The sequence below is a fragment of the Vitis vinifera genome, chromosome 19 (genome assembly GCF_030704535.1).
Source record: "Vitis vinifera cultivar Pinot Noir 40024 chromosome 19, ASM3070453v1".
Lineage (NCBI taxonomy): Eukaryota > Viridiplantae > Streptophyta > Magnoliopsida > Vitales > Vitaceae > Vitis > Vitis vinifera.
This window is the reverse complement of record NC_081823.1, coordinates 6579061-6591344: the sequence shown is the minus strand read 5'-3', so window position 1 is coordinate 6591344 and position 12284 is coordinate 6579061. Positions and strand designations below refer to the sequence as shown.

At 32.4% G+C, this 12284-nt stretch overlaps 2 protein-coding genes across 2 annotated transcripts; one reads left to right on the top strand and one right to left on the bottom strand.

Moving 5' to 3' along the window:
• The first annotated feature begins 2274 nt into the window (after window positions 1–2274).
• On the top strand, window positions 2275–3589 carry LOC100243506 (protein translation factor SUI1 homolog). The gene is made up of 5 exons (XM_002280029.4): window positions 2275–2387; window positions 2677–2759; window positions 2852–3054; window positions 3158–3211; window positions 3298–3589. The coding sequence occupies exons 2-5, from the start codon at window positions 2723–2725 to the stop codon at window positions 3340–3342; spliced, it is 339 nt and encodes a 112-aa protein (XP_002280065.1). The 5' UTR covers window positions 2275–2387; window positions 2677–2722; the 3' UTR covers window positions 3343–3589.
• A 759-nt stretch (window positions 3590–4348) lies between these two features.
• LOC100243573 (calcium-dependent protein kinase 2) lies at window positions 4349–9428 on the bottom strand. Its single transcript, XM_002278143.5, has 8 exons — window positions 7970–9428; window positions 7237–7380; window positions 6970–7122; window positions 6043–6158; window positions 5661–5828; window positions 5448–5575; window positions 4836–4935; window positions 4349–4747 (listed from the first exon to the last, which is right to left on the bottom strand). Exons 1-8 carry the CDS (start codon window positions 8694–8696, stop codon window positions 4673–4675), a joined length of 1611 nt encoding a protein of 536 aa, XP_002278179.1. The 5' UTR covers window positions 8697–9428; the 3' UTR covers window positions 4349–4672.
• Window positions 9429–12284: the final 2856 nt, after the last annotated feature.

Below are 12284 nucleotides of genomic sequence, written 5' to 3'. Positions count from 1 at the left end.
CATGCCCAAAGTCGTGTCATGGTGCCCCCGTGGTGCGGTCAAGGCCTTCCCTTGGTGCCCTTTTGATTAACCTACCCCCTCCCCCTTAAAGAGCAATACATGCCATTCTCCAAGATGGTTGGAAAAGACATCACACGTGCTTGAGGAGACAAAATAAAATATTTAAATAATTATAAATTATATTCCAAAATAAATCTCACCTTCCATCTGCACTAGCTCCATAGCCCACATAAGCCTGGTGGGCGCTAAGTGTGCGTGCAAGTGTGGCCTAGTGCTTGCGTGGTGTTCATCTGATGTGTGTGTGGTGCCTTTTTGGCTCGCTCACGGTGCGCGCATGGTGCCTGTTTGGCTCGCATATGGCCTCCTCATTTTAACTCTTGGGGTTTGAACCATCAAACCTTCATGATATCCTTGCTCTTCGTCTAGGCTCCCATGGGTGCAAGGCCTATCCATGAGGCCCTTTCCTCCAACATTGGGTCAAGAGGCTAACGGTCGACAATAGCTCCCACTTGCAAAAGTGGAAGCTCTCTCCCAAGTGGGCAACTTGCCCTCATGCTAGATATTATTCTTGTACTAGATATTATCCTAAAGGCTAAAGCTTTAATTTTAATTATATAATTTTCAAATAAATTTAATTGTCTCATTTTCAAATTCTATATTATTGGATAATATATATATATATATATATATAAAACATGATAACCTTCTTAATACGCTCTTAAATATTTGAGAAATATAAGCTTATAAATAATATGGACATCTAAATAAGTCATAAATATTTTTAAATAAAAAGAACAATTAAATGCATGATCACTTTTTATCTATGTGGTACATTAAAAAATAGATAAATCACTATTCATTTTGTTTTTATTGGTTATGATTATTTTTATTAGAATTTTCATTATTATTTTTCAATATTTACATAAAATCTCACCACCAATATTTTCTTCATTTCCCATACTTTCATATATATATATATATATATATATAAACACCTCTATAATCTTAAAGCTTTTGGGCTAAGCATTCTCAAAGACAGGTTTAAAATTGTTTTTGTTTTCGAGTATATAGGAACACTGATATATCTATGATCTTAAAGTTTTTGAGGCAATCGTTCTTTAAACAGATTTTAAATAGTTTTCATTAAGAAAATATAGTTTTTTTTATAAAAAATTGTTTTTTTTAATATGTTTTAAAAAAAAAATTGTTTATTTGTTTTCACTTATTTTTTAAATGTATTTAAAAAAATAATTATTCATGATTAAAATAAAAATATTACAGATAAATTAAATTTTTAGATAGAACTATTTTTAAAATACTTATATCTAAAAAGTGATTATTTTAGTCAAATTTTTTCTTATATATATAAGTACTTAAGATTGTAAAAAAAATAATTATTCTAAAATCATAATAAAATATTTTTTATAATAATAATAATATTAAAAATCCCGTCCACTTATAAATTGATTGAAACTAGAAACTGACTCTCACTAAAAATTTTGGGTTTGGGTTATTTCAAAACCAAAAGAAGTCAAAACCCTATAAACTAATAATTGTTTTGAAAAACAATTTTGAAAAAATATTTTGTAAAACATGTGTGTTGAGAAGTTGAAATGTTTTTAACATGATTTTTATGTTTTTAAAACAATTTTTATATGTAATATTTTATAATAAAAAAAAGTGAAAATAATTTAAAAAAATATTATATTATCTCTTTTTTCAAAAATAAAACTTTTTTTCTTATTTTTGAAATATGTCTTTTTTTTTTTTTCTTTTCTTTTTTTAAGAATAGAAAAATATTTTAAAAGGGATCACTAAACAGCCCTATATTTCGTTCGAGTACAACTCACGGGATGCCAATCAGGAAAATAAGAGATGCTATTTTTTGAACGTGGGCAGAAGCCGCACAACTAAAGTAGCGCGTAGCCAAATGTGGGCCACAGGAATCCTTGATTGATACAATGAGCTGAATGGGAAAGGAGGGTGGTGTCCACGCTCTCACGTGAGTGTCCTTGATTTCTATCACTTACCGGATTCTCCTGGAAAGGCCTAGACTAGTGGCCCACGCTCCCACGCTCCCACCGACCCCAACCCCGATCCACGGAATTTCTCTCCAATACGTAGTACCCAAGCTAGCTGGTAGTTGGGTTGGGTAGTGCGTTAACTCTACGCGATTCAACGCCACGTCATCATACACCATACATCGTGGCCGTCCAATACTTAATCGTGATCGTCCATTCCGACTCTACTTCTACCACCCCTAACCATAGTTAATTCTGCTGGCTAGGATTAAACCGCCATAAACCCCTATATATACCCCCGCCTCGAGATATTTTCATAGCTCATCGTTTCCATCAAAGGTTTCAAAGGAGTAGGCTACGCTTCAGGTAACAAATACTAATCCTACGCTTATTGGTTCTGCAGATTTTGTTTGGGCGGTGAGAAAATATGATATGGTTTTGTGGAAAGAGAATAAGATGAACGTTCTTGTAGGGTTTTGTTCCTACTATTAATTGGATGCTGTTGGAATTCAAGTATCACATGTGTTTATGTGTTCTTGCTGAATTTTTCTTTGTTTAGAGAAAGAAAATTTGGATAGAAATCATTTAGGGTTTTCTGAAATTTGTGGGGGTGATTGACGATTTTTCTTGTCTTTCTCCGGCTCTCAACGAACAGACCAGCTTTCATTGCCCGTATTTCTAGTTTTCATCCAGCAAAGTACATGGTTGAACTTGATCTCCAGATTCCATCTGCTTTTGGTACGTTGATCTCGCCCTGAATTGATTTGTATTTTCTAGAGTCTGATATGTGTTGGGCTGATTGTGATGGTGATGGGGATTCTTGAGTGCAGATCCATTTGCTGAGGCCAAGGACTCAGGCGCGCCTGGGGCAAAAGAGTATGTACACATTCGTATACAGCAGAGGAATGGAAAGAAGAGCCTGACTACTGTCCAAGGACTGAAGAAGGATTACAGTTACGAGAAGATCCTCAAGGATCTCAAGAAGGAGTTCTGCTGCAATGGGAATGTTGTGCAGGACAAAGAGCTTGGCAAGGTATAGCATCAAGTTCATGTACAACAACACCAAAAGGCCCATATCACTTGTTTTGATATTGAGGGTTTGACAATTAACAAACGGTGTGTTTGTTATGGTGCAGGTTATTCAACTGCAAGGTGATCAGCGAAAGAACGTGTCCAATTTTCTCGTCCAGGTAATTATCATCAACACCCACCATAGAGATTATTTATTGTAAGAAATTTGACCCATATCCTGATGATGCTATTGTGATTTTTACAGGCTGGGCTTGTGAAGAAGGAGCAGATCAAGATACATGGTTTTTGAGGAATTGGGGTAGTTGTAATTGTAGAGGTGCTTTAGGGTGGGTCAGCTGAGGAGTAGTGGCTTGTTATAATAACAGCTGGTCTGCACCTGATAAAAAGAGTATTAGTTTGTCATCCTTGTAAGGTGTTTTCTCTGCATGTTCTCCCTGCCAAAAGGCTTTAGTTTGTGTTTGCTGGTATTATTTCAATTGGATGTACTGGATTTGCCTTATATATAATGATAATGATAATGGATGGTTTCATTCTAATCTTGGTGTCTCGATAAAACAAACACACACACGCTTCTGATTCAATTAAATTCCCTTTTGGGTTATTATCTGATCTTGACCTTAAAAGGGTCTTCAATCCCTTTTGGCCTCTGTTTCTGACCTCAAAGGAGCCCTCATTAATGTGATCCCTGCGTTGGCAGTCCTATTTTTATCCTTCATATCACACAACACCCTTTCATCCTTCATGCAGACGCACAGCCTCCTTGTTGTGGACACCAAGGGTCGTGGTTGGGGATCGATTCATATATGATAAATTATGTTTTATCAACATATTAATAAATTAATTTAAAGTTAAAAGATAATTTTAGAAATTAAATTAAAATATTTAACTTATTCTTGATGTAAAAGTTATTTTATGTATATAAAAATAGATGTTGAAATTAAAATTAATGAAAATATTTTTTTTTAGAATTAAAAAAAGGTAAATATTACTTAAAATTAATAAAAATAATTTAACCTAAATTTATTTTACTTTATTTTAAAATTGAATTACTTATTATTTAATTTTACCATGTTTGTTTATTGACATATTTTCCAACATTGTTAGTTGGGCGAAAGCAGGGTGTCTGTTTTTACTTTTTAGACTGTCTGCAACCCAATAGGGGGCTGTCGGAACTGTCAAAACTGAATGGCATTTGAAGCAGGGTTAGGGACCATAGAATTGGAAGTTGGAACCCACCAATACCACTTTAGAGAAGAAGCTCCACCCCTCAAGATTTACTTCACTACCTAGTACCCTTCTGTAAATGCTTACGTTATTTGATTGAAATTGAACTTTGCTTCCACTTCATTTCTACTACACAGGAAGCCTTCTAAGTTCTAACATCAACAGCCACAAAATCAAAGGACACCGGAAAGTAAGTTCAAGCAATAAAAAGCTAATAGTGTCCTATGCACAGATCTTACACTCAACTTTGATGAAAACAGATACAAATTGATAACCTTCACATATTCAACTTCCTAGGGGGAAAATTCCAACTTCTGCAAACAGACATAGCCTCCTGAGATGGCTTATGCTGCAACTGTGCCGAGTGCAACAGAAAAAACAGCCATTTGTAGAAACTAAAAAACCTTCAATCCCTGTTGGGTTCCACCTCTCATCATTGAGCAGAATTCTCCATAGTTGATCTTATCATCCTGCAGAGAGTTCAATAGAATTGAGTGTTAAATGCATGATACTGCAGAACAGAGCAAGCTTCAGACATTAACAATGGAGACAACTCACATTGTCTGTATCCACTTCAGATATGATTTCAGCAATGGTATCATCATCTCCCATTCCATGTTCTTTCATGGCTGCTTTTAGCTCATCTCTTGTGATGAACCTGCAAAAACATCCCCGCAAAGCTCACTTACTTGGATCAAGTCTTGCAGTGTCCCATAACTATTTGAACTCTCAATTTTAGAAGCTACTTCATTTTTTTAGTTTTGAGATTCAGGGTTCTTGGGAGTTCAAATAGACTTGGAATAAAACCAAAGAGAATACAATTAAGATTCAAAACCATGCAATGCTCAACTAATACCCTGGTGGAATTTTCCAGCAATTTTTTTGAACATGCTCACTAGTTTCAAAAACATCAAAACTGGAGATATGGAACATTTTCATAGTTGATGATTTCATGATCAGACTGTACAATAGATACAGAACATATTTGTAACGGAATGGATGCAAATACTTGAAATGATAGGAGAAGAGAAACACCCAAGTTCTGTAAAAAAGATTATTTTAATGCATAATATTTCCATCTGAAGGGGGAAAAATGGAAAGGCTTGAGCTTTTCCACTACACTTGGGTGGCCTAAAAAATAGCACAGATTACTTTGATGCAAAGACTCACCCGCTACTATCCTTGTCAAAATACTGAAAGGCTTTGAACAGATGTTCATCTCTTTCGAGCTTGTGTCTATTGACTGTTGCAGTGATGAACTCAATGTAGTCAATTGTGCCATTTCCATCCACATCAGCCTGAAATGCAAAACAAGGATTGTCATTTGGATAAGGGAAAATGTCCAAAAAGAAAACTGAAATCCAGTGGTCAATAATATCTTACAGCTTCCATGAGTTGCTGGACTTCAGCCTCTGTTAGTTTTGACCCAAGTCGAGCCAATCCTGACTTCAGTTCTTCATAGGTTATAGTACCACTTTTATCAGTATCCATGTTTGTAAACATTGCTTTCAGCCCTTGGATTTCTTCTTCGGAAAGATTTTCCGCAATGACCTATAATATAGTTAGATCCAGTTATGCCACTCATTTATGCTATATAATAAATCACATGATCAGAATAAATGTCATCCAAGGAAAATGTGAGACCTCTCAAATTGGGTCCTAATTTCCAGTTCTCATACCAATAGAAGAAAGTGTAGAGATATGCAAGCTTATATATATATATACCATTTTGATTAGTTCTTAAATTAAAAGCAATTACTCCTACCTTCAGTGCAAGTTTCTTGAGTTTGTTCATTGCTCTGAATTGCTTCATCCTGGAAAGGACTGCACTGTCTATTGGCTTGTCTGATGCTTCTCCATCTTCTTTAATCCATGGGTGCTCTACATCCACCATAAAATTTTGAGCAGTTATTAAGAGACATTCAACATACACACCAAGCACACTATATTGCCAGGATGCCAATTTAACATTACCACAATGGTGACTAAAAAATAATTCATATTAAATATGATCCTGTTAACTAATAATCCATTTGGTAGTGATTTTAGAAAGCGCTTCTAATATTTCTAGCACTTGAAAATTTTTATCAAAAAAGTTGTTTCATGTACTAGAAAGGCTAGAAACACTTCCTAGAATCATTGTCAAACAAGCTCTAAATTTTTGAACTACAATCAGAACACATCATGCTCTGGTTGAACAGGTTGGTATGATAATATGCCTTTGTGGAAACATCATTAACTTCATGAATTTCATAGAGGGACTATTAAATATTTAATTATATTACACTATAAAGCGTAATTTAGATCGAAAGGAGTAGGTCTCTGAGCTGAAAATGCTGTGTATGAGACTTAAAACAGTAAATGGAATATGCAGTATGCATGCATGTTTTTCCCCCTTTTTCTGGATACCTATTTGCAATGCTTATACAACAATAGGTTTGTTTAGCTTCTATTGGGAAGCTTTGTGAATCTTCAACTACCTTCTTCCTTGCCTTATTTTCAACCAAAATGAAACTAATACTTTATTTCAATAAATTTACTTACTTCATACGGCCTTAGTGGTAACAATAAGAAATCTGTTGAATAAACCATAACGATACTATAATATTATAGCTAAGTATTAGAATGAAACCCCTTACTAAATCAATTTAAATTATCGTGATCTAATGATCAACAACGTCAAGTGATATACCTAGAACCTGAGCAGAAGTGATCCGTTTCTGTGGGTCCTGTGTCAGCATCTTCCGAACTAGGTCCTTGGCACTGCTTGATATAGATGGCCATGGTGAAGTTTCAAAGTCAATATGTCCTTGCAATATAGCATCAAATATACCCTTCTCCGTTTCTGCAGTTCAGCAATTACCATCAATAAAAAAATACTTGTATTTCTTATTTTCTAATCAAAGTGGTGTGTCATCCAACGTGATAACCTTTAAGCAAAAACACATTCTGTCCTTACCGGCCCAAAAGGGAGGTACGCCACTCAGTAAAATATACAAGATAACTCCTGCACTCCAAATATCTATTTCCTTTCCATATCTACGCCGTAAGACTTCAGGAGCTACATAGTAGGCACTCCCAACGATATCTCGATACACCTTCCCTGTTAAGAGTTTCATAGGTTAGTCATAATCAAATTTAAATCGCTAGACACCCATATCAAAGGTGGAAACATATGAAATTTCATTTTCCAATCAAACATATACTTCTTGCTTAATGAACAAGAGTTGCTACACATTCTTCTTCTTCCAAGAAACAATTGTTGAAACTTGTGTGCATAATGCTGCCATGTTAGATTGAAGATATGAAAGCAAGAATTTTGATCCTTGCAATCATTAATTGTAATATGATCATTCCTCATTCAAGAAAATCATTTTAAAGTCACAGCATGACAAATGAGGACACCCCAAAAACCAGCTGAGTTGGCAACTTCAGATGCTCCATGATAAGAAATGATTAATGCTTCATTCTTCTTTGAATGTATTGTTCCAGAATAGTAAATGCAATTCAGCATATGATCGATGGGCTTCAAGAATACAAAATATTTATTTAAGATGGAGGAATTTCAGTAGATCTTCTAATACTCCAACATCTTAAAAAGGGCAGAAACACAAATACAAACCAATTAACCAAAAGATTATTCAGATAATCGAAATAAATGACAATGATATATAAGAGTTCGAGAATTATACCTTCTTCAATGAAAACCGACAATCCAAAATCTGTTGCCTTCAAAAGCGCATTTTCACCCTTGCTAGACAGCAAGAAATTCTCAGGCTTGAGATCACGATGCATCACACCCATAAAATGGCAAATGTGTACCACATTCACAATAGCCCTGCATATGGAAGCAGCAGCCCTTTCGCTATAATGCCCCTTGGCGATAATCCGATCAAATAGCTCACCGCCTGCACATAGTTCCATAACAAGATGCACAGACAGCCTATCCTCATAAGCACCCTTGAACTCAACAATATTGGGCTGCCCACTCAAATCCTGCATAATCTGAATTTCTCGCCTTATATCCTCCTTATCATTCTTAGTAACAAGCTTCCTTTTGGATATAGACTTGCAGGCATATTGCAATCCAGTTGAATTCTCAGTACAAAGATATGTAACCCCAAATTGACCTCTACCCAGTTCCTTACCAATAGTATAGTGTAATTTAACATCTTCAAAAGACTTACCAAGAATGGTATCAGGCCTGTGAACAGGCTTGGGACTTAGGGCCACCGTGGGCGGCTTCATCGGCGGCTGTGCCGCTGGTACACGCTTTTCGGGTAATTGGTGGGGCGGTTGTTGAACTGCAGCAGGGCGTTCTTGGATTCTATCATAAACGCCTCCAGCAACAGCTCCTGATCCATACCCATTATATGCTGGCTCTGAACCCCTCTTGCCTTTGCTTAGACAAATACCCATTTTTTTTCCTACTGCCCAATTTCAACTGCTAGACACAGAAGAAGATTTGGTCACAAACCCAGCGGTCGGATTGAATTTTCAGGAAAAAAAAACCCAGATGGGCTTTCAGAAAAGACCATGTAAAATTCACTGGAAAACAGTGGAAAATCGATCAAAGCTCCGAGACCCAGATGGAGATTGGAAGAGGATTTGCAGAAGAGACGATGAAAACAAAGCCAAAATGATAGAAATACAGTCCTGATATCCAAATTTCAGAAAAAAAAAACCCTGATGGGTTTTCAGAAAAAAACTAAGCAAAAAACACTGAAAACCAGGGGAGATTAGAACCGAAATTTTGAGACCCAGGTGGGGATTTAAGGGGAATAAGCAGAACAGATGATGATGGCGATGGTACAAACGCCAAATTAAGAACTGGGATTTGGCTGGGTTTAAGGATATGGATGACAGATCATGAATTTAAAGTCGATTTTTTCAGAAAAGTCTAGCAGATATAATGGTTGCCCACAACAGAAGACCTGGTCAACCAGTGCATGATTCGAAAAGTTGAATCCCTCAAGACCTTCAGAGAAGAAAATGGAGGAGAACACAGAGACAGCAAATTGAGAATCTTCCCAGGACACCAAAAAGAGACTAATTAAACCTTTCTTTGCCTGCAAATCCATATATAAAACACACGTATTCGTATGCTTCAATCCATTGTATTTTCCACGATCAAGGTGGAAAATAATTTTTCAATTGGATTATCTGAATTTATTTATTTATATTATTTATTTATTTATTGAATAAGACAGCTAGGAGAATTAAATAGAGATATTAATTTGTTGTTAGAAGTAACACACGAATCAATGATGGAGGTAGGGGAGACAATTTTATTAATGATGAATGGAACCAAAAATAAAAAAAATAAAAATTAAATAATGATTTAACAAATTATTGTATTTTAATTTTTTTGAAATTATAATTTTATTATCAATCAATAAATCATTTAAATTAAGCACATAAATTGTCTATGGTATAAAATTGTATATATATAAGTCACATATGAATTACAAATAAATAAACGATTTAAAAATTTTAAATTTGAGTGAAAAAAAAAATCACGTCCAAACAAAAATGACAAATAGAAATCCAATTAATTTCAATAATTAAAAAAAATTAATAAAAAATTCCAATTATTTTAATAATTAGACAATTTTAGGAGGGTAATTAGTAAAAATTATATAATTATTTTCAATAATTAGAAATCATATTAATTTTCTTTCCCATAATAAATAAAAAAGATGAAGATTTTTATGAATACTGTATATCATGCCTTTTTGTTTTAATTTTGGAGAAATTTTTTATTGGACTTTTAATAAAATAAAATAAAAATTTTGTTAAATTTTAGGAGGGTTTTTTTTTTTTTTGGAAAATTTTCAAAAACAGTCCATAAAATTATATTTTAAAAATCAAAATTTGTTGCTTTTTTCTTTTAAAATTTTGTAAGCAATTTTTTAAAATAAAGAAAATTATTTTTAAAAAATACTTTAATTTTAATGACATAAAATATAAATAATCTTTTTCAATATATAAAATATCTTATCCAATTATAAAGCATCATCCTGTCCAAAACTGTGGGCTTAGACTCCCGTGATGTAAAGGGTGACAGAGTGTGAACACAAAAAAGTCAACAAAGCATGACAACAAAAAAAACCTAGTAAATAGTACCTGCATCAAACGGTTGTGATTAAAGACTATGACATCAAGGCCACTCATGAGCCGTTGATTCTCTCAAGGGATAAGAAAAGTGGGACCCAAGTGCTCAATAATAGCACATGAAAGTAGGGATATGGACACGTGGGCAGGTGGGTGGCGTCTGAAGTTGGTGATGGAAAGAGAGAGAACGTGAAACATTACTCTGATTTTTTTTAATTAAAAAAAAAATAATGAACGCGGTCTTTTGAGTGGTTGCTTTTAAAGTTTAAACGTGTGTTGGCAATTTGGCATAAGGGCGTGTTTGGTCCCCCCGCATATCCCATTTTCCATCCAAATTCTGTAGTTTCTTAGAAACTACATTGCATTTGGAAGCATATTCCTCCTACTCTCTCTTTGGCTTATTCTTGTAGGTTTGTACATGGATTTTGGAGTCAATGATTTGATTTGGTTTTTCAATTGTCACCCACATGATTGATGCTCTTCTCTCTCTTTTTTCCCCTGTTATTATGATTTTGCTTGGAGTACAGTTATTTTTAAAAATAATATTAAAAATAGTTTTTGAAAATAGTTTTTAATATTTTATAAAAAAATTATTTAAAAACTTAAAATATTTTTAACTTATTTTTAATATTTTTAAATATATTCTAAAAATAATTTTATGTATAGTATTATATTTTTAATCATTCTAAATGTTTGTTTAATTATTTTTTTAAATGGTTCTAAAAAACAAGTTAAAACAATTAAATGATGTTTTTTAAAATTACCATGTTTTATGTTCTTAAAAATAGAAAATAAAAAATAGTTTTTTTACTACAAACAAGTTTTCCAAATTTTTTTGTTTTGAATAGCAAAAAGCTATTTTAAAAAACGATTACCAAACATACCCTAAGGTCCTCTTTATTAAATGTTGTTATTATGATTTTGCTTGGAGTACTCTGATAATTATTTTTTAAAATAATATTAAAAATAGTTTTTAAAATTCTTTTTTTAATATTTTATAAAAAAAAGTTATTTAAAAAGTTAAAATATTTTTAACTTATTTTTAAATATATTCTAAAAATAATTTTATGTATAGTATTATATTTTTAATCATTCTAAATGTTTATTTAATTATTTTTTTAAATAATTTTAAAAAACAAGTTAAAATAACATAAAATAATTAAAAGATGTTTTTTAAAATTACCATGTTTTATGTTCTTAAGAATAGAAAATAGAAAATAGTTTTTTTATTACCAAGGAGTTTTCCAATTTTTTTTGTTCTGAATAACAAAAAGCTATTTTAAAAAATGATTGCCAAACAGACCCTAAGGTCCTCTTTATTAAATGTTTTTAAAAATAATTTTCAAAAATAACTTTTTATAACAGTTTTTCAAAATTGTTTTATAATGTTTTGTAAAACGAAATTCGATTTGAAATATAAAATGTTTTTAACTTATTTTTAAATATGTTTTAAAAATAGTTTTTATATTGAATGTTTTTTTTTAATCATTTTACCTGTATAATTATTTTATAAAATCACTCTAAAAAAACAAGTCAAAACGATAGAAAACAACTAAATAATATTCTCTAAAAATATCATATTTTCTGTTTTTAAAAACAGAAAACATAAAAACAATATTTTATTGTCAAATATATTTTTTTGTTTTTTTATTTTAAAGAACAAAAACTATTTTACCAAATAAGTCTAAAAGATTTTCAGTCTAAAAAGTTTTTTTTTTTAATAGTTCACGTTTATTCAACAATTTATTTGAAAATGATTCTAAAAGTGTTTTTAAAAAAAGTTAAATGTTTGAAAATTTTCTAAAAATATTTCTAAAAATCTAAAAAATCATCTCTAATATTTCTCAAAAAAAAAAATATTAGTAGTGATTTTTCATAAAATCTATTATATTT